This window comes from Cyprinodon tularosa, unplaced genomic scaffold (assembly GCF_016077235.1).
Source record: "Cyprinodon tularosa strain WSP-4 unplaced genomic scaffold, ASM1607723v1 ctg199, whole genome shotgun sequence".
NCBI lineage: Eukaryota > Metazoa > Chordata > Actinopteri > Cyprinodontiformes > Cyprinodontidae > Cyprinodon > Cyprinodon tularosa.
This window is the reverse complement of record NW_024038729.1, coordinates 1,002,240-1,025,210: the sequence shown is the minus strand read 5'-3', so window position 1 is coordinate 1,025,210 and position 22,971 is coordinate 1,002,240. Positions and strand designations below refer to the sequence as shown.

Sequence of the window (22,971 nt, the reverse complement as noted above, 5' to 3'; positions counted from 1 at the left end):
TCTCAAACCTTTTAGCTACATTAACTTTGTTTTACTCTTAATTTTATTTCTTTTTTTCCTAAATTAAAACATTATTTTTCTTATTCTCTCCTTGGTCATCTCTTGTTTCCTTATTGCCTGATCTTTATTCCATTTCTTCTTCCCCTGTATTCTCTTTGAATGTCTTCTCAACTTGTTTTCCCTTCCTCACCTGAAGCTGGCGGACATGGCGTCTGAGTGCAGCTGGTCCGATGCTGTGGTGGAGCTGCAGGTGTGGTGCCAGCTGGCTGCCGTCTGTCACAACGTCAACGACCACAGCTTGGTGTTACGCTGCACCCAGACAGCTTTGCAACTGGAGGAGGCTGCAGCAAAGTGTCTCAGTACAACGCCGTGCCTTTTGTAAGTTCAGTTTTAACCACTTTATACTCACACAATGAATGTCATCTGAAGGGACTGCAGTAAAACTGATATCTATAGTTATATTTTGTGTGAACAATAAACACATTTAGCTACACTAGAACAGTTTTATGTTTCAAAAACTGTCCCTTTGATGCAAAACCCTGGAGGTAGTTGTATGAAGGCAGAAGAGATATTATGCTTAACACTCTTTGAGGGAATTGGTGACATCTTGTGCTCATCAGGAGAATTGCATTGAACAAGAGCTGACAACTGCAGGCTTAAATTTTTATCCAGTTTAGTTTAAATGAATTTTCTCTGCTTAAATTAACTCACTGATACATTTGTTGGATTTTTTTTTATTTTTTTGGCTTTATACTTAAAGTTTATTATTATTTTTTTTTACTTTTTTTCTTTCCACAAATCTCTAGATATGGACCCACAGCGGTAAATGAGATGCTGAGCAGTGCAGCATGTTTGAGAGGTCTGAGCCTTGTCTGCAAGTCCAATGGAAGTCCTGACAGTTACAGGGAAGCTTTGAATGTGTTTCTGTCCGCTGTCAGGTAATGTTTAGAATAGACTGATGTATGGTCCAGAGTCTCAGGCTCAACTTTATTCTTCACTTTTTTTCTCCTTCCCTTGTCCATAGCTTTGCAGAGAAAGCTGACAGTCGAGAATTGTGTGTCACAGCTGCTGGGCATTTCTGGAACAACTGTCTGCCACTGACACAGAGTCTTCGGGACAGATGGTGGATGAAGGAGCACCTGGAGAAGATTCTTAATGCCCTCAGTCATACCAGCAAAAATAATGTATCTAATTTCATTATACAATCATACTTAAAGTTTACAGTCAGAAGTTTACATAACTTCTGTAGGGCTGAGAATACAATAATATTTATATGGGCACAAATGTCCTTTATTTGAAAGTAGAATAAGAGGAAATTGGGTTGAGAGTGTTGGGGAAAGACACGTGGGAACTGCTTTGGTTAAATTTAAAATCAAGAATTTGGTGCAATAGTTAAATTCTAAAGATTTGTATGTAATGCACGCTGTATTGAAATTACATTGTCATATTCTAATTCAATCTAAGAAAAACTCAAACAAAGAGAAAAGAATATTAGGAGAAATGTATTGATACAATTACTTGTTCTTTGGAGACCCTCAGCAGGAAACATAGTGCCAAATTTTGATTGATATGCATGAACAGGAGCAAAGAATATGGCTGTTTCACCACAGCCCTGAAACTGGTGGTGGAGTGGAGATAGTTTAAGTTGGTCAGTCTGTAGACTGCTGGTTAGCAAGACGGTATGCTGAGCTTTATGGGGAGATCAAGTGGATTGCATTAGCTGATACTAGAGCTTCACTCAGGGACCTGGAAGATGGAAGTTCAGTTTGGATAACACAGGTTAAGAGAACCTGTCCATGATGAGCAAGCATGAAGCGACAGTGAAGAGGAAATACTACCCGTTGGAAAGAAACCTCTGGCAGAACAAGGCTCAACATGGCGGTGTTCTGCCGGACTGGTTGAGATTACACAGGGAACTCAATAAGAGTCCAGGAGGAATGACACTGATGAAGGTTTAGCTACGATCTAGGAGGAGGGGCTGGAGGTGGGTTGAAACAGTGTCATCTGAATGAAGTCACACAGCGCATCTGCCGCCTGCGCACAGGAGGTGTGGTTCGAAGCTGATTGGCTGTGTCGCAGGTGGATGTAGGAGAGCAATGAGTTTATTCAGTTGAACTTCTGCCTAGGCTCCATTATATAAACATAAACTTTCACAATTATTTGCTCAAATGTATTTTTGTATTTTTCAGATATACCACACATCCATCCATCATTTACATCCATCAGCAATCTTCTGTGATAACACTGGCAAGATTTTTTGTATGATTAATTTATGCAACTTGGTTTCTAGACATGCATTAAATTCAAATAAAATGCATAATTGGACAACCCAATAAATGCTGGAGAAATTCATTTTCAGAGGAAGCCCAACATTTTGTTTTTATACATTTTATTGCATGCTTTAAGAGAAAACCCCTTACCTAATGGCTATGTAATTCCAGCATTAGTTCATTTACTGTAAGCCAGCTCTCTTGCTTGTTTTGTGACATTTGTGTAAATTCTCTCTTTTTAGAAACACAACAAAAAGAGAGGATTGGTGACCTTCAGCGAAATGCCTCATGAGACTCCTAAAAATGAAGCAACAAGTTAGTACTAGAAGGTTTAATTTGCTTAGGCTGTCTTCAAAGTCTTTAAAAGTCTTCAAATTGACCTATTGGGGCTTTGCTTTTCTAACTCAATTTCTCTATCAATGCCACTGCCAGTAGTTCTGAAAAATATTCCTGCACTATGAGGTTTCTCAGGTTTGACAGTCAAAACTGCATACTTCAATGCAAATAATAACAAGGCAAATAAGAAAGAAAAGAGAGAAGTAGAGATTTTAAAAAAAGTCCTTCCAACACTATATTCATTTAAAAAATGTAAAAAAAAAAATAAATAATGGCATATTCTCCTACCTGAGCTGTGGATCTCTGCAGCTCCCCCAGAGCTACCATGCGTCTTTTGGCTGTTTTTCTAACTTCTGTTCTCTTATTTGCTCTATCAGTTAAACTCTTTGCATTTTCAGATGATGGATTAAGCAGCAAGATATTTAAAGCTCGGGATATAATTTACATCCTAAACCTACTTTACCATTAAGCCTCTTCTCCTTAATGTTAAACAATGAATGAAGTGAAATGCATACAACAGATAAAAAAAAAACCCTCTATACAGTATGATTGGATTGAATTAGCAATCTATTCATGAATATTTTAGTTAGTTTGTTTTGTGAAGTGACTTGAGATCATATTTGTTCTGAATTTGAGCTACACAAATAAATCTAATTATGTTCTTGATAACAAATCTCAGAGGCCTATATGATTCCCACAAGCTGACTCTGTTTAATGATTAAGTGACTACTGAAGGAATTCTGTTTTACTATGTTATATTTAGATGTATTAAAGAAAATAGAGAATTGATGTAAATCGTGCCATAATTTTCTGATCTTTATCTGTTCATGATTTTGAGAACCATGCATCATTTTCCTTTCATTTCACAGTCATTCACTGCATAACCCATAAATGTTTTATGGTTTTAAAGATTAAAACATGTGCAAAAAGTTTAGGGTGATGAGTCTTTTTGGAAGGCACTGAACCTTTGTCTGTTTTTTGTCTTATTAGATGATGACAAAGAACTCTGTTTGAGGGCAGCAATTACTGGTTTGTTGGTCTGCATCCAAAACGACAAAGAAGAATATGCATGTTCTCTGCAGCTGCTGGACAAGACATTAAGGGAAATGCCTGGTACCAAGCACCGGCTGTAAGTTACAAAGAGCTACTAGAAAGCAAGTTAAAGGGGATTGTACAGTCATGATTACCAGCATTTTGAGAGTCTTTTATACTTGTTTTTTTTTTTTTTTTCCAGACCTCTTCTTGAATATCGCATACTGCAAAAAGCGCGCCTGGGAGAAAGCATAGAGCATGACATACAGATGTTATCAGATGAAAATGGACAGTGCTGTTCACTGATGTGGCACAAGGCGGCGCTGTTTGCGATCACTTTAAACCAACAGCTAACCTGCTACCAGAAAGCTTTCACTACTCTAATGGTATTGCTCCTCTTTTAATCCCTTTTAATGGAATAAAAGGAAATATGATCAGATAAAATTAATTGATTTGAACCTTATAACCTTTTAATTCCAATTATCTTTTCTTAATTAAATACCAGATAAAATTCAGCAAAACTTCATTATGTGCTAAAATTATGTAGCTCTTTCCTGTAGTGTTCAAAGTCTCTACCACCATCATGTGGACTCAGTATGACATTACATCTGTGTTTACATAGAAATGAATAAAGTTTTGGATTTGTGAGTAGCACAGCTATTCTCTCCAGGAAGAAGGAAATATCCATGATTTATAGAATTAATAGACTTCTTTTGTTTTCTATTGAAATCTGTTAAAGAGCACAGAGTCTCAGTGGCAGAAGGTTGAGTTTTTGCTTGAATTTGGAGAATGGTTGTACTGTCACAACTTCCCCACATCTGAAGCCCAAAATCAAGTTCAGTTGGCCATAGACATCCTACACTTGGGACCTGAACAAGCGTCAGAACCAGGTGGAATGCATGTCATCTTGTTTGTTCCCCTGATGCTGTCTCTGTTTATATATTTTTCATATAAATATTTCAAAGCTTACATGTAGCCTATTGTTTTCCTTTACTAATAGATGACAGGAATTTAAAGACAGAGACATATGAGGACATACTTGGAGTCCATGGACAATTCACAAAAAACCTGTCCAGTCTGAAGGAGGTGTGTAGACTGGACCAATTAGTAGGTGCACACACTTTGCTCGCCATCATGTCTGACCGGGCCTCATCTCAGCATCAGCACAACCTGCTTCTGGCATTCACCTTTGTTCTTCAGATATTGCAGGTATTGCATTACCTCCATCATCACTTTATTTTGACCTTTTGGAAATCTTTTGCATCTCCTCTCCTTTTTAAGGTTCCTTGAGAGTCATTTTTATTCCACTGCTTTCCCTCAGTTTATATTTAATTGGTTGGCTGGCTCATTCAGACTGATTTGCTCCACCTCTGGATGGATGATTACAGGGTTCGTCAAGGACTTAAGTATGCGGTCTCTGGTAATTGGGGTATGGTCAGGGTTTGTTCAGGTTAGGATGTTGTATGCCTGCTCGCTTGGATGGTTTGCTCTCTGGGTCAGGATGCTCCTCGGGTTACATGTGATTGTGACTGTGTCCCTGTTTCTCTGTCATTGTGCCCACACTGAAACTCCCAGCCAGTGGCTGTTGACTTGGCCAGCCAGTGGCTGTTATGGGGAAGGTTCCAAAGGACTCCAAATTATTGGTTCTAAGAAGTCTTTGCATTAAAAGAGAAGGCGGCTTATTGAAAGCTGAAGTAGAAATTTGGTGTTAATAGAAAGTTTTGTTTTGACGTAAAGCTGACCTTGTTAGGAGGAAATTATATGTGTTGGGACTTAAAAATATGAACTTATTAGTTCAGTTCTTGCAAGCCTGTCTTTTTATTAATTGATTTAAAACCAAACTTCTATCATTTTAGGTGGCTGAGCCCATAGGCCTTCAAACATTATTTTATCTTCGACCTCTGCAATACGGGAGCTATAGGTTGGATTTTCTCCTGATAAAATTATAATAATAGTAACGATAGTGAGGATTATGCTATGTTTTTATTCTGACCTACATATTATATTTAATTTCCAGTCTTTTCTCTTTATCTAGCATTCCACATCTTAAGGCACTTTGGTTGTTTGTTAATGCATATAACATAGCATAAATGTTTACTAGTAGATTTGTAATTTCTATGTATTTACAGGTAATTTGAGTCATATTTTGTTGCGGGTTTCTGTAACTACAGTCTGTGAGATTTTCAATGAGATAATGAAGAGTCGGCCCGTCAGTTCTCTTCCATCCACTAGATCCAAAAAAAGCAAAAAGGGGACCAAACATGAGAAAGTGGTGAAATATGTAATTCATTTAGATATAAAACATTGTGTAAAAGATATATTGCAAAAATATTTTGTTGCCAACATTTTTTGAGTTTGGACCTGAATTTTTGTAAACTGTGGGAAAAAAAGAAGTATAAGTATTACCCAAATAATGCCAAAATAAATGCACGCTTACCTGATTGTATGAAATACAAGCAGTGGTAATATATCAATTATCTCAGCTTGACAAATCTCTTAAAGGAAAAGTACGGTAGCAAGGAATAACCAATGGATCATTTATTAAACTTAAAACTAATACGTTCGCAGTGATTTAATAAATTTTGTGTTAATCAGTAAAAAAATAAAAAACAATATTATTTTTGCCCAAATATAGTAACAATCACTCCTGACATCTTCTGGCAGTGACGTCATGGTGTGGTAAGCCTAGCGCCATTCTCCCCGCTTTAAAAGCAGAATCAACTTCAACTTCAATCGACTTCAACATTGAAATTCACCAGAGCTATAGTGAAACTAACAATGCCCCATGTGCATGGCAGTTGGATGTTGTAATATATCAGGTAAAAGTGAAAAACAAAATGAATTATTTCACCTTTCCGATTCCTGATCCTCCATGGACGGGTTCGTCGTTGGATTGCCAACTTGAAGAGGGAGGATTTACCATAGAACTTCTGGCCAGAGAAAAAACACGTAATATGTAGCCAACATTTTTTAAAGAAGAATGTTTTCAAGATGACTTGGATAATAGCGCGTTGTGACAACAGATACAGCAGTGGGACTTGATCAACAGCCGATACCGCACCGTGACGTCACAAACCAATAGGTGGCAGTAGTGTTCTTTGACAAACATGGATGTCTTCAGTAAACCACATTCAAATGAAAATTACTCCTATTTAAAAACACTTATCATTTATTGAACAGTATGTAATAATTTCATATTTAAAGCACTTTCAGATATTGGAATTGTGAATATGACCGGACTTTTCCTTTAAAAACGAATGGATAGGCACATGTTTGCTGAAGGCAGTAAAGGATAATGCCAGCTTTTGTTTTTGTTTGTGTAAGCAGACTATCCCATTAAAAAAAGGACAAAGCTGTGCTGTAATGGATCAAAGTCTTCCTTCGACCACGAAAGAATGGGCTGAATATATCTGTCCTGAAGAGGCTAGACAGATACTCAAAACCACCAGCAGCCCCCAATGTATCAACAAACACAGCATTGTTAAGCCGGTATGTCTGTAATATAGCTCACTTTAAGATTTCCTTATTATTTAACACAACAGATATATTTCAATAAAGCAGATATTCAGTTTTATTTTTAGCAAAATACCTAAAACCAACCAAAACATATTCACAGCACTAAAACTTGTTCACTTTTTGCCACATTACAAGTGTGTCCTTGAGATTATTTTTTTGGGTCATAGGCCCACACAAACATGGCTGATTTAAGAAGTGGGACATTTTCTAGAGTTGTTTAGAAAATAAATATATAAAAACTATACATCCGAGAGTCAGAGATTTATTGTACCTTAATTTATTGCAATTACAACTGTGAATATAATGGTGTCTGATACATCTGCAGAGGGAATCCTCAATCATCTTCTGCTTACAGACCAGCACAATCACATGCATCTGTGAAAACTTCATATGTTACCACTGATTTTCAGTTGGATTTAGGTCAGGACTTTGACTGAGCCATTTAAACATTTCATTGCTGTATGCTTACAGTGTTGGTCCTGCTTAAAGATAAATCTAAGCTCCAACTTAATATTTTTTGTTGCCTCTATTAGCTATTATGCTAGAATTGCTCTGAATTTTGCTTCACCTTCCCATCATGTTTGATCAACTTGATCTGCATCATCAGTCTCTTAACACTGTTTAAAACATCACTGAAAAAGTTAAAAGTTATGCAAGACAAACAATCTAAAACATAATTGCAAGTGACTTTGTATTAAAATTCTTCTAAATGGGCATCTGTCTTGTTTAAATCGCAATTAATTCAGGGATGTAATTCTCTCTTTTGTTTAAATATGCACTTTGTTCAGTGCAGTTAGGGTTGGTAATCCGGTATAGAAACACTTTATGTTCTATTGAAATGGTCCTTCCATCCTGAGAATAGTCAATACTTTATATATTCAGAAAAAGGAAGGAAAAAATCAGACTTCAGTGAGAGCTGCAGGTCATTAAAAACTGACTGATCCCAGCCATTCGGTTCGAATGGGAAAAAAATCACATCTCTTCATCTCTGTCCCTCTAGCTCTCCAAGATAACCAAACATAAATTTTGTATAAAATGTCAGTAAGATATATATTTTTTTTAGTTAATATGGACCCAAACAATATCCTGTTTAATGTTTGTTAATTCTGTTAATTGAAGTGTTAAACCTTTCTTATTCTGTTTGTGCATAAAGAATCAAAGCCTGTTTTTTCTAAGACTGCTGGAAAAAGAACTGCGCTCTCTGTCTCTCGACCATCTCACTCTGCCCATACTGCACCTTGCTGAGATTATTGCCCACGACTTGCTTGAAAGGCAGAGCCTCTCTGATCTTTACAGACTAAGGTAAAGTGTCAATGAAAGGAACAACAATGCCTTGGACATCAAAGTTTTTGTTTTTTTTGTTGAAGTATAGCAATGAATTCTTAAAAAAAAAAAAAGTTGGAGATAATTTATCTTTCAATCTGTAGGGCACGTTAAAAGTTCTCAAATGCTAGAAATACAGCTGTTTTGGTAAATAAGGTCTACTGATGCAGAGAGGGTTGCTTTTCCTTAATACCTTCACTGGGGTGCTTTGAACTTAAGTTTAAGAAGATTAATTAGTCCTATGTAGGCTATTAACCCTTCTTAAAATCTGTAACAGTTAAAAGGAACCGAAAATAAAAACTTTAGAGCTTTGAAAACTAAATAATTTGTTGAAACCTTCAACCAATGTCAAAAGTGTTCTAAACTGTTGCTCCATAATGTGCCACCCTTAAGTTTCAGGATATAAAAGTTCTATAGGGAGAAGTAACTGAAAGAAAATAATCATATGGACATATGCAGCCAGAACACACAAAGCAGGTATTATTAGTAGAGAGGATATCAGCTTTAAACTACAGTTTGAAATTCAGAGTGCTTTGGGGTCTTATTATGAAGGTTTATCATACTGACTCTATCAAATAATTCATCTTCTAAGCGCCTCAAGTAAAAATCTTGAATATTATTTAGGTAGTCTTGCAGAGTATAAAACGGACAGATACAATTTCCATCATCCAAAAATATAACAACTTATCAAAAATAGATCTTTCTCAAGACTAGAAGCATCAGACTAAATGATTAGCATTAGTCACTAGGCAGCTAGTGGCTGCAGCAAAGGAGAACGACTCATGCTGAGCCCCTCTAGATAACATGATCACAAAACCAATCTTCAAATGCTTTCCAGGCCTAGTTATTACATCCAAAGTAGAATATCATACATTACTTAATGTTCTTTGGCAGATTAAATATCTCTATTTCGCCTTTCCAGCCATGTGCTCCCGATTTCAGAGAGTGTAAACTGAATATAATTTAATGGTCATTTGATTTTAAATGTGAAATAACAGAGGACTGCAGTAAGCAATACAACCAGTAACAATTTCATCCCATCACATGGAAGCTACTCTGATGAAGGTTAGTTAATCTAAAGCAAAATAAAAAATGATGAGAGGGATATAGAACTACTATGCATAATGTCTGTTCTATATATGTTTAATTTACTTTTGTAGTTATGGTCCGTCATATCATAAAAGATCTAATATTCTCACATCACCCAGCATGGTTTATGATGGTTTTAACTCTGATAGAGACAGCAAAGCAGAGTACAGTAAAACAGCCTCTAGATCATTTTAATTATGTAGAAAAAATAAATACAAGCTGAAGCAAAGACCTCATTGTGGAGGTAAAATGGAAACATAATTTATAATTTATCCTTTAGGCAGCAAATCCCTGTAAGTACAAAACACCAGTAGTAGCCAAAAAGTTAGAAGAGTTAAAAGAGGAATGACAGCGTTGTCAAGTTATTGAGGAAATGTCCTTCGCTGTGGAAAAATCAGCGCATTGGTTTAGTTTTTTATGACTTTAACAGCTTTCAGATTCACTGACTATGATGTTTATTCAGCTAAATCTCTTCTAAAACTTACATTTTTAATTGAATTTCTTCCCAATCTATATAGAATTGTGAACACCTGTGCTGAGCTTGGTTTTGACTCCCATCCGTCATATCAGGGGAAGCTTCCAAGTCTGAGTAAAATTCCAGTACCTGAACAAATAAAGTATGTAAACTCAAACACACAATTATATTGTTTGAACATATTTCATGGTAAACGTTTTTGTTCAAATCATGACTTCAGGTGCCACAAAGATATGATGTATTCTCAGGAGACGGGAATACTTACCAGAAAGTACAATCAGGTCAGCTGCTTCTCACAAAGTCTGTTCAGGTGTTCAGCTATATATGAATGTCTTTTCCTGGTTATATTAATAATATGTCAATAGCTGCCAATTTTAAATAAATCTGTTCTGTATATTGTGACTTTTCAGAGAGCCAAGCTGGGTGAAGAGATATTTTCTGAGCGGCTAAGTGAGGATGTGAGTTCTCAGAATATTTGGCGAGAAAAAGCTGAAGTTTGCCTCAGCTTGGGTCTGTATCAGTCAGCCAGACAACTTCTAGTAGAGGCCCAAATGGTGGCAAAGGTAGGTTAAAAAAAAACAACAAAAAACATAGTTTTAGGGGCATCTCACCTCAGCTTTTAATTCTCTTTGTATTTCATACTGACCTTTATAAGCTAAAAAATAAAAACTCCTTTTGTTTTATAATTATTTGCTTTTGTTTGGTCCATGGTTATTATCAGTTTGCTGTGTTCACAATCTACTGTTAACAGCTTGTAGTTTGTTAGGCTCCCTGTTCATCAGTTGTTATTTTTATACGTTTACCAGGATTCCTAACGGCTCTAAGTTTTTCTTTCAATTCATCCAATTTTAGGAATTTGGAGATAAGAGTGTGGAAGCAAAGACTTTAATAAGTCTGGCAGCCATTGCCTGTGAGGAGCAGAAATATGCCACAGCTATGATTGTGTTGGATAAAGCCCAAATTCTCAAGGGTGACCATGATTTCTGGTACCACCTTACTCTCATAAGGGTCACAGCTGTAGTGGGGCAGCAAGAAGAAGATTGGCAAACTAAGGTGATGAGCAAGTCCATTGACTGAGGGTTAAATGTAACACATTTATCACAGTAGCATATCTATGTTTTTAAAGGTTGGTCAAATCATCAAACAAGGATGTGAGGCTTTGCAACTGATTGCAGGATTGCAAGTGAACAGAGCTATCGAGCTAAGATTCATGATCACTTCTTTGGAAAAGAGGTACTTTTAGACCTTTAAGCATATTCACTCGAGTTTGATTCTATATTTAGTGTCCCGACAAATGTATTTATTTTATATTTAGGTTTCATTTGTTAATTTAACATGATTATCTGCCTATGGTTGCTTTAGATCAAATTTAATGCATCTGTAAAATCAGCCTTTTAACATATATATAGAGTATTAAAACAATCAGAGCCTTTCAATCATCTGTTAATATGCCACATGGTGTAATTAACGGTTATCTACTTTATTTCAGAGGTGCAGTTGAATGTATTAAAGCCATTGCTAAAGCTCCACCTGCAGAGGCTTTCAGTACGGAAGATGTTGAGAGGCTGATGGCTGCATGTGATACACTCAGTGCGTCTGCAGATGCTCTCACTAAACTGAACTATGGACAAAAGGCAGCAGAGGCACATAGAGATTGTGCAAATGGTCTAAGGTCAGTCCATTGCGATTCTAGTAGATATTGTGCTCAAAGCCTATCAGCCTTTTCTTTTTTACCAAAGGAATCCTTTGATTAAAGTGATAAGCTCGTGTTTAGTTTTAACACAATTAGTGTTTTTGCAACTAGACATACAAACTTCCAAATTTCCAAATTTGTCTCTTAAGCAAGTATCTTTTTTAATAAACAGTTCATTAGAGTAATTACAGCAACATGTTGGTGACAGGTATTCAATTCAGTTTATTTATATAGTGCCAATTCATACTACATGCTATGTAGAGGCACAGATACAAATTATGCCGTCAGGTTCGTTAAAGGTTCTCTTCCAAATTAAATCCAGCTAATTGCATCGAGTCACTGATTATGCAGGAATTACTCTTCTTGGATTGGCAGGCATGTGATGACAATAGACATTTACTTGCATTGTGTTGTTGATGATGCAAATGCTCACACCGAGCATGCATGCAGCAACAGTGGAGAGAAAAACTAAATTCTAACAGAAAGAACCTGCAGCAGAACTTGGCTCGATGTGAACGGCCTTCTGCTTTGGTTGCTTGAGGAGCAAGGGAACACAGAAGCATTGATCCATAAAAACGTTCTGTGTTAGTAAAGGTAATGGTAAACTAGCTTTATATAGGTGGCTCTGTCAAGAGAACAAACCATTAAGCAGGTGAGCTGTGAGCCAGTTTTCATGTCAAAAAGGATGAAGGAAAGCATATGTAGTTAGTTACAATCAAGGGCCCAACTTTCCAGCAGCAGATGGCTTCCTCTGGGATGATCTCACTGCCCGAACAGAGTGTCAGACCAGACGAAGCTACTATGACGAGAGAATGCCGAGAAAAAAGTTAGAAGTTGAACCTCACTAATAATGCAGAATTGGAGAGTAGAAATAGAATCAAGAATCAAGCAGAATGATGAAAAATGGTCCCAATATCCTCCAGCATAACCATAGAGATAGCTCAGGATTATCTGAGCTACTCTTAACTGCAAGCTTGATTATAAAGGAAAGTGTTAAGCCTTTAATTAGTAGTTGGTGTCACAGGAGAGGAGCCTGATAACTAAAATATCTGCCTCCCATTCTCATACTACTTTCAGAAATGTAGGTACCACTAGTAAACCTGAAGAATAAAAGCAAATCGCTCTGTTTTAAACATAAAAAACAATCAGATCTATGATATAAGATGGATCTTGGTTAATTAGGGCTTTATAACATAAGAACGAGGATCTACATTCTATTCTAGATTTAACAAATATAATCTATTCTGGTTAAGCTGTTGCTTTATGCTGCAAACTGTTGAGAGGCTTCGGATGCTGAAAATTTTCTAGTTTAAACAACTTTAGCAATATAGCATACATTTTTGCCAGTTTCCAAAGCCTGTATTTAGCACCCATGCGACATCTTGACACCTAAAACTGACCCATGTTTATTTAGGAAACAGTCTTAAAAATGGAAGCACCAACATTCACTTTTCATCTCTGGGGTTTGTTCACTGTCTCTAATTCTCTTCCAAACATTTGTATTCCTCTGCAGGCTTCTAAGCAGCAAGGTCAACGACGTAGAGGAGAAACATAGATACCTCATTGATGCCGTTTCCCAAATGCAGCTGGCTGTTTCACTGCAAGAACATGTGGTACTAAGGGATCAGAGGCTGTTTGTGTCTCAGGAGGTAAATATAGAGTGTTCTTGTTCAGGATACAGCTTTCAAGTGGATATTATTTCCCCAGTAATCATGGGAAGGATCTATCTTGTTCTGAGAATTATTTTATGTTTGGAGTAGCATAATATGATTAACATTTGGATCATCAAGTACAGAGAACAAATCTTTACAAATTTTCAGTTTCCTACTACCCACACTATATAGATGCATCTTTCACAGTGGTGATTTAGTGATGCTATGAAAATTTGACAAAGGACATAAAAAAACGCATTCAGAGGTAGAGCAAAATTTTGTAGTATAACTGCAAAGTTTAAAGAAATAGTTTAAGGTTTTCTTTTTATTGCCTAATTTATTAACATATCCCATATAGGTCAGGTGAAACCAGCTGCCTTGAACAGTGACCTAAACAGAGTTCAGGTCATGTAATTTCTACTGATTACAAATGCAGCTATTCTCTAAAGTGCTCAGATGTTTGTAGTGAAGAATAGTGTCAAACAGCCTCATGATGAACAATGCATACAGTAGATGGGTCAGGATGAAGGATGTGGGGAAGCAGGGCGGTACACAGGGCTGATCCTTCTATAATCCTAAAATAAAAGTCTCACTCCAAACTTACCCCAAAAGCCATTGTTGAAAGATATTTCCAAATCTGTGTTTTAGATTTCAAAAATTTGGATGAAGATTATCTGGCATCAGTATAACTTTTCTTCAAAGTGCTTATTGTGATAGAAGCTGGACACTACCTTACCCCATAGGAAAACACAATGGTGACATTATCATAATGTTTGGCTGCTCTCCTTTAGGGAAGCTGATCATGAAACACAAAACGGCAGGTACAAATTTAGTTGATGAGCATTAAGGCTCACCATCATTGATGTTTGATTAATTTACCAAATGTGTGTTCATTTACTAAAGAAGAATGGCAAATCATTGTTTTTGGATTTACAAAGCTCATAGACACACACAGAAAATATGCAGCTCTAAATGCTATGGAAATGTTACAACAAAGTACAGTCTTAAGGACAACATTGTTTTATCATAGGAGACAATTTAAAAAAAATTAAATTATGGAGAAATCTTCAAATCACTTTGCCACAGTATACATTCTTGTCTGTTTCTACATGGACAACTATTCTACTTTCTAGCGTTTGAATTTAAGAGATTCCTATAAAAAAAAAATATTTTTGATAGTTTTATTTAGTGTTCTGCAGTACTTGAATAATAACTCATAAGATCTATTGCCTACCAGCTGTGATATGGTAAAGTAGACCTACAGGTGCTGTTAACTTTTGGGGAAGCTGATTAAAAAACATTCAGACTTAGAAACTTCACCTGAACAGCTGTGGAAGCCTGTTAGTTTGGATCCTTCTGTTTGCCACTCTAACAGCCAACCACTTTGGCGAGGTTTGTTGGATTATTTTAAAATTTGAAATTTTACCATCCTGTTGACATTATCTTGAGCTTGTTACTGTAAAGTTTACTTTTCCTTTAAAAACCTATTTGTAAATGGCACACAGGTTATAAGGAATTTAAAGTTAAAGTAAAGGAATTAATTATCCTTCACTTGGAGTCTGATTTAATTTTTATCACACCTTGGATGTTGTTTTTCAAACTTATTGCCATTCTCTCTCATCACATGTCAAGAAACCTGCAAATGTATTCATAAAACTTAAACTTTTTAACTTTGCAAAATAAAACATTGTGTTTTAATTAGGATTTTGCATGACACACCAAAACTAAAGGTGGAATAATTAGGTGGATAAAACAGTTTCTTGGTCCTACTTTTGTTTCTTGCATATATAAATATAATAAATGCAGTGTCCTTTTGTATTCCTGTCCCCTTATCAATACTTTTTAGCAGTGCTGTTATTATAGCAGCAGGTTATTTATATGTCTGTTAACAGCTATACACATGTAAAGTATGTTATTGTTAACCATTTGTCAATTGAAATAGCTCAAAATCAGCAAGATTTGATAGAGAACCCATGTTCTAAGGTTGTCCAAGGTATCAGTACTCAAACACTGTATTCAGATACAATACTAATTTGGCATTGTATTGATACTAAAGACAAGTTAGCCTATTTTTGCTATAGTTAATTTTAGATTTAAATCCAGCATTTTTAGTTTTGTTGAGAAAGCACGTTCCATGGTTAGACTGAAAAAGGAGAGTTTTTCCAAGCTGTTTTTTTTTTTCCTGCCTTTAATTATTTATCATTTTTATCTCAGTTGTATCAAAAATTGTATTAAATATTTCCCTGGATATCAATATCGATTTAGTTTTTTTTTTTGTGTATTCAAAACCCTATGTACACATGCGTTTTTCATTCCTGGAAATACCTGGGTGTTCACCTCAATAATAAACTGGACCGGACTCATAACTGTACAAGAAGCGCTAGAGCTGCCTCCACCTCCTGAGTAGGCTTTGATACCCAGTGCAATAGTTATATTAATAAACACCCATCTATACAAATACCCTGTGCAATAGCCCTGTATAATAAAGCCCCATTTCTTCCTTTGGCACCTTCTTCTTTTTTTGTTTTGACTATTTAAGTCAATATAACGAGTACATTTCTCCACTGTGAGATCAATAAAGTCAATCAATCAATCAAATCAATTGTAAGACATGTCATCACATCTCTGGCTGTTCAAGTTTGTTTGTGTGTCTTTCCTCATGGAAGGTGAACCTCTGAGCCAGTCTTAGTCCTTTCACATCATGTGATAGGTTTCCTTCCAGCATTGGAAGCTTCCTTGTTTTTTTGTTTGTTTTTTGTAGGATCGGTTGTAGATAGGTAATCAAGTTTATTAATCACACGGAAATGTACATTACAAAGAAATTTCAAACTGCATTACAATAAAACAAGATAAGCAACCCTGCAGCGTGTTGCAGCCTCCTCTATGCTTTCCCATGTTAATTGTAGGTTCAGGGTAATCTGCAGTATCTGTTTTCCCCACACACTAACATACACTATAGGCTTAAAAAGTTTAAGTTGGGGCTCATCAGACTAACTTACCTTTATACACAGGCTTACATTGTCTCCTAAAATGTTTGTGACAAACTGAAAATTGTTTTTCTTTTCCTTTAACAATGTTTTTCTGCTTGCTGCCCTTTTATTAAAAGATAAATAGAGTAAGAGATGTTCTGCAGACAGATATGCCAGCCTAGACAGCAGATCTTTGAAAGTCCCCCCCCAAGACATCCTGAGCCTATTGGCTGCTTTTCTGAATAATTATCTCTTTTTCTGATTTGTCAATCTAGATGGACAGCCATGCCTTTGTACATTTACAACAATTGTTTGAAACTCTCTCTATCTAAAGAGGATGGATTGAACAGTGGTCTTTTTAAAGCTTGGCACATTGTTTTACATCCTAACCCTGCTGTAAATGTATTCACATCTTTAACCCTGACTTGTCTGCTGTGTTCTTTTTCTTCCTCATCCTGTTGGTTCATTAATATTAACACATGTTAAAGGCCTTTACAGTGCAGTTGAATCTGTACTGACAGTAAATTGCATTCAGGTGGACATAATTTGCATATTAATTAGATTTGGTGCATCTTCTCAGTCACAAACATGTTTTATGATACGTTTTCTTGCCTGTTCTAGAGTTTTGACTCGTCAATGAATTCCATCAGGAAACTTCTGCAGGTGCAACTAGGCTACGCAGAATTGTGCTTGGATGTTCTCGAGGAGCATTGTTCTGAGCAGAAACGCAAAGCTTTATCCTGTGTAAAGAAGACATCTGCCGAAATAGCAGTGGAAGAGTTCACAAGGAGCTCACCACAGCCAGGCTCTACAGAAATGGTAAGAGACTTACAGCTTATGATTTTAAACAAATGCAAAGAACCACTGCTACTTTTAGAATGGAATCAATAATATAATGTTTTGGCTTTTTTTAAGAGACAGTCTTCTTATAAACCACTTTAATAGTGTTACAATTTATTAAGTTATTAAACAACTCAATAGAGGAACAGACAGCTGCCTGTCCTGCTGTCATTAATGTCATTAGATATGTATGTAGAGATGCTGACCATGTTGAATTAGCCTTATATTAATATGTTTTATCATTTATCCCTTCTGACCTTTTATTGCAATACAACACCAGAGGATGTCATGATTTCTTCTCAGATGCCAGTAATACTTCTGCAAAGCAGCAATTTAAACTGCATTTCCCAGCGAAAGAAGAAAAGCACTTTCCACCTAAATAAATTAATTTGTAGTTAGCACTTTGTTTCTAAAGCATCTATTTTTTCCTGCCAAGTTCTGGGCACCCATTGTGGCATCTAGTCAAGCCTGGAAAGAAAAGTGTACATTATTGTTGAATCTCAGTGTAATAATTGGTTTAGTTATTATCCTCTTCGCATTTAACCATCATTTGCTTATGTTTTATCCAGGAATGGCAGACCACAGTCAGAACCTTGGGGCAGACAATTCTGAGCCTGCTGGCGGCGGCCAACTTCCAAACCTTGGACAACATGGAGATCAAAGCTCACTGCCTGAGTCTGATGGAAAAGTACCGGAGGCTGACGGCAGCACAGGAGGAGCTCCTTGGCTCAAACATAAGCAGCTAAACACCAAAAATTGTCACTTATGAATAACAAATAATCATATTAGACATGTACATGCGGTGCTGTTTGGGCGGAAGCAGTCTTAACACAGGGAAGACTTATGATTTTTAAAAATGTTTATGCAGTCGCAGGCCTGGTCAGCCTCTGAAGGGGTTCCAACGGCAGATGAGAATTTAAAGATATTCTATATGATATAGAAAGATCTGATCTAAATTTTGCCCCAATTACTAATAAAACCTCAAAATGATTAAATCCTTGGCTTCAGAGAGATCTTTCTCTAAGAGAAAGAATGTTTTTATCTAAAATGGAAGGTATTTCTAGGTTAGGTTATGCTGCTCTTGCACTAAATGTTGATGCCTCTACCTGTTAATCCATTGATAAAATGCTCTGAAAATTGATCTGGAAAAATAAAAGCCACTACATCAGAAATTCTGTTCTAGTAAACCCAGTAAGCTCTGGAGGTCAACATTTCCAAGACTTCACTTCCTTAAACTAAATTTAAAATTAATTGCATCAGGAAATTTCTTTTAAACCCAGATTCTATGTGGAATTATATTCCTACCTATATTTTCTCTAAACTAGAAGGTCTTCAAGTTCTACCAAATTGAATGTATAATATTCTCAATTGACCTCTGAAACTGACCAATTATCACAAACAAATGCATTCAGCTTGGTCTCTGATCTTTAAGCATTCCTTTTCTCCACACATGTATTTCATTTTTAATAACTTTGTTATTCTTAACAAAAACACATTACTTTTGGGGGGTAAAAAAATTGTTTGTGATAGTTATTGGTATAGTTGCTATAGTTAGTCTCACATCCTTGTTAACTTTTTCCTTGTTTATATGAATATATTATTCTGCTTCTACAATGTCTGTGCTTCTGAGAATAAAAATGTTTATGTTATCGGTATTTTGTTCATCTTTGAAGTGTTCCATACAAGGGCGTAGGAATATGTTTACTATTGGGGGGGACACATGTCGGAAATCTGAGATTCGTATTCAACAGAAACATATCTTAAGTATGCTACTTAAAAAAAAGGCTATTTAATCTTTTACTTTATTCCTTTATAAATGTGTCTTGCAAAAATAATGCATTTAAAATTTACATAATGCATTTGTTCATAAGATGTGAGCATATCACCAAACAAAATGACTGGAGTCTTTTATTAAGCAAAGGGAGATGTCTTTCAAGGGCTTCAACCCTTAGCATATTTAGTGTCTGCATCACACTAGAAAATCAAATATTTCAGTTTGATTAAAAACAATTCACTAAGCCACACATGTGCAAAGTTTGATATGTTTTATTTTGTCAAACTTGCAATAATGGTCAAAAATGAATTTATATAGGTTGACTGACAGTGTGTTGAAGAATTATGGACAGGGCGCTTTGAAGCATCTGGTTCAAAAACGCATTATCAACCTTTGGTAGAAATCCATCCATCCTTCCATTTTCTGTACACCCTGTCCCTTAGTGGGGTCTGGAGGTGCTGGTGCGGGGTCCACCCTAGACAGGTCGCCAGTCTGTCAAGACCTTTGGTAGAAATGGCGCCTTTAATTCCAGTTTGCAGTACAGAACAGAGAAAACTACAGAGTTGTCAATGTTGTGTTAATCTGTTTATCATCTAAAAAGAGGAGCCAGCAGTTTATTTGAGGAAATAAAGGTGCAGAAGTTAATTAGTTGGTTAATTAGTGGTTGTGCAGTGGACTGCTGCACAACCAATGCGAACGCCGCTGCTAAGAATTAAAATTAATTCTCCCTGTGGTTTTAACGATCAGGAGCGCGGCAGGTATAACATCTGTCAATTTCGGCGAATCAAAACCACGCAAAAAATAAAAAAATCCTCGTAAAACGCACGCCCAGATCGGGCTAATTTCAACACAAGTTGTGTTAGGTGACTGTAACTCACACTGACGTTTCTCTTTTTAAAAAAATCTGAGTAAGTCCTACTACTGTTTCAGCCTTTTAGTTGGTGGTGGCATTGTACTGAAATGAGATATATAAAAAAAAAAAAAACATTTTGGCTAGCGTAGCAAATGTCTAGAGAAAGTTAGCAGTTAAATATTGGATGAGTGATCAGCCCAAGACTACGGAAGAGGATTAGGGCCACTGAAAAAAAAAAAAAGTTAAGTGATTTTTAAATTTCCTTTCAGTTTAATACGGGAAAAAGGTCAGAATTCTGACTTTTTTTTCTCAGAATTCTGACTTTAATCTCAGAATTTTGGATCTTAATGTAGATGGTCACCATGAAGGAAGAGATGTGGAGCACTCAGCTTCACTGATAAAGATGTGAGTTGTTTGGGAGGGCCAGTGACACATTGGTGGAAAATGACGGAATTAGGCAACTTTTTACGTGCCTCTAGGGTCCCCTCATTAATGGAGGAGCAGAAGAGAGCTAGTCTCTAAAACAGACATGGCTATGGCTGGATGCTAACATGTTTGTTTTTAAACATACTTTTGTTATATTACATTTGTGTTGTGTTTTCCAAATAATGTAGAAAATGGATGGTGGGTTTATAATGTTTACCTTTTATGAGCAGGACAGGAAGCAGAGAAGTGTAGCATTACCTCCAACTAGTTAAACTCATAATTATGAAGTTATTCAACAAATTCCTCAAGTAAAAAAGTGCAACTTTTATTTTTTATTTCTTTTTGTTGTTTTTTTTTTTACCAGATTTGTTGATTAATTTCAAAATTATGTATTCCTTCCAAATTTCCAAATCTGAAGATTTTTTTAAACCAATATCTACATTATTTAACATTTAGTTTATGTTTTAGCAGTACTTCCTGTTATATTTCTTTATACGTATATTTTACATTTTCTTGCACAGCAAGCTCAGCAGATTTGAAATTGTGTGCTTGTGTAAACACTAGTCAATCTTTACTCTAAACATATATTCTGGTTATTTTTTAGTTAGACCTACTTGTTTTTATGTATCTGTATAAGTACCCCCCGAAAAAAAATAAAAACACTGTAAATTGATTAGAAATATTAATCATCTGTCAGATTTCTGAGAAAAAAGTCAGAATTCTGAGAAAAAAGTCAGAATTCTGAGATTAAAGTCAGAATTCTGAGAAAAAAGTCAGAAGAAAAAAGTCAGAATTCTGAGAAAAGTCAGAATTCTGACTTTTTTTCCCCATGTTAAACTAAAAAAAAAATGTAAAAATCCGTTAACTTTTTTTTTCCAGTGGCCCTAATCCTCTTCCGTACAAGACTAAGATGACTAAACCAAAAAGATTCAGTTTCTATATATGAAAGTGAACTAAAAACAAAACGTTATAAATGGGCAATATTCATAGCAGCATCCCGACAGACTATTTTACCTCTTTCACAAGTTTCTGATTTCTGTGTCGCCGTTTCCCTCCCTGCTGACTGAGTGCTCAAACACTCAGCAGTTCAGAGAGGGGAGGGGGAGTACAGTGACATAACGCTATGCTGCGCCTTCAAAATAAAAGCACGCTAGTTAAAAAAATGTCAAAATCCAATATTTTGCGGTAAAATTTTTGGGGGGGACATATCCACCTGGCTTTTATATTGGGGGGGACATGTCCCCCCCGTCCCCCCCCGCTTCCTACGCCGCTGGTTCCATATTCATAAGTGCTCATTTTACACTAAGAAACATAGTTCTAAACTGTTCTTGAAAGAAATATCACAATATGCAAATTTCTTTGAGACCTCATCGAAGCCCAAAGCTGTGAGGAGTCTGGAAAGATTATAATTCTTTCGCTGCATCACCCATAAACAGTCTTATAGAACATTTGTATTCCTGTATCTGTGTCTGCTTCTCTTCCCCTGGCATTGTTTTGTGCTGTTCACTGTAATCTTTTGGGTTTTTTTTATTATGAAAAGGATTTGAAAATTGAAGAGAAAAGAAAACAGTGACGTGTTTAATGTAATAGGTGGAAAAAGTGTGGCATTGTTGAACTGCACAAAATGGCATATTTCATCGCTCGTATATAGTGATTGTCGACACAGATTGACCAAAACAAAAAGCTAACTTGGCAAGTAGGATTATTTTGTTCACAGCCAATCACATCTAGATTGTGTATAGAAAGCAACAAGCCACAGTCCTCGCAGTACCTACGCTTCCTGAAGGCATCTTGGCTAAAGAGGGTCTCTTTTTGAAGATGCCCCTCTCCTTTGTAACTATGCCCCCTGCATGAAATCAGGGCCAAAAGTCTGACTGAAACTGAAAAAAAAAAAAAAACACATCTGAACGTGAATAAAAAAAAATCTTTAAAAAATTATCCTTAATTCCGAAAAATATTTCACTTAACTGAAAAAAATTAGTCTTCAAACATCAAATTATGGAAAGGTGAATGATAAGAAACCTTTATTTTCTTTAAAATCTGTCTAATCCAAATGATTGCAAAACCCCAAAAAAGGAGTATTATAAATTATGTTTAATTTATTTATAATTAATTGATCTAATGTATTATTATATTATTTAAATTAGTTAAATAAATAAATTAAGTTTATTAAAATTCAATGATAATAAATCATATAATTATAATTATATAGTTATTATATATTTAATATTAATTATATATAGTTGTAATATATTACATTATATAATAATAATGTAATTATAATAATATAATTAAATTATAATAAAATATAATATAATTAATAATAATAAATTAATAAAATAACCAATTATATTAATTAAATTAATCAATTTATTTAATAATTAATAAATTATTATAAAACTGTGTTTAATAATGTACCAAGGAATAACAGCAGATCTTTAATGTCTTTTTTATAATCCTATCTATAAAACAGCCATAAAGCGTCCAGCGCAAAACGCTATAACCGCTACCATGGAAACCGGGGGTGCCTGTGTGGTGCCTGTTTTCTTTAAATTTTGCCTTTTGTTAATTAAAATTCAAATGTAAACTCTTTTAGCATTTGATAAACATATCAAAGCACTACAGTATTTTTATGAGCTTAAGTAAAACTTGTATAAATATTTGCAATTTATTTGCTGATCTTTAGATTAGGCAGTATTAAGAGCTGCTATGTAACTTAGCAA

General features: G+C 35.6%; 1 protein-coding gene across 1 annotated transcript in view; it reads left to right on the top strand.

Moving 5' to 3' along the window:
• Positions 1-18,819, top strand: part of LOC119782889 (cilia- and flagella-associated protein 46) — a 54,767-nt gene extending 35,948 nt beyond the window's left edge. Inside the window, exons 21-39 of the mRNA XM_038284077.1 lie at positions 197-378; positions 807-938; positions 1,025-1,184; positions 2,513-2,585; positions 3,597-3,735; positions 3,841-4,024; positions 4,378-4,528; positions 4,639-4,847; positions 6,963-7,127; positions 8,308-8,456; positions 10,085-10,183; positions 10,262-10,322; positions 10,452-10,604; positions 10,894-11,094; positions 11,168-11,274; positions 11,531-11,713; positions 13,248-13,383; positions 16,977-17,174; positions 17,765-18,819. Of these exons, the coding sequence (XP_038140005.1) occupies positions 197-378; positions 807-938; positions 1,025-1,184; positions 2,513-2,585; positions 3,597-3,735; positions 3,841-4,024; positions 4,378-4,528; positions 4,639-4,847; positions 6,963-7,127; positions 8,308-8,456; positions 10,085-10,183; positions 10,262-10,322; positions 10,452-10,604; positions 10,894-11,094; positions 11,168-11,274; positions 11,531-11,713; positions 13,248-13,383; positions 16,977-17,174; positions 17,765-17,941 (2,859 nt within the window). The 3' untranslated portion in view covers positions 17,942-18,819. The remainder of the gene's footprint in view (positions 1-196; positions 379-806; positions 939-1,024; positions 1,185-2,512; positions 2,586-3,596; positions 3,736-3,840; positions 4,025-4,377; positions 4,529-4,638; positions 4,848-6,962; positions 7,128-8,307; positions 8,457-10,084; positions 10,184-10,261; positions 10,323-10,451; positions 10,605-10,893; positions 11,095-11,167; positions 11,275-11,530; positions 11,714-13,247; positions 13,384-16,976; positions 17,175-17,764) is intronic.
• The last annotated feature ends 4,152 nt before the right edge of the window (positions 18,820-22,971 follow it).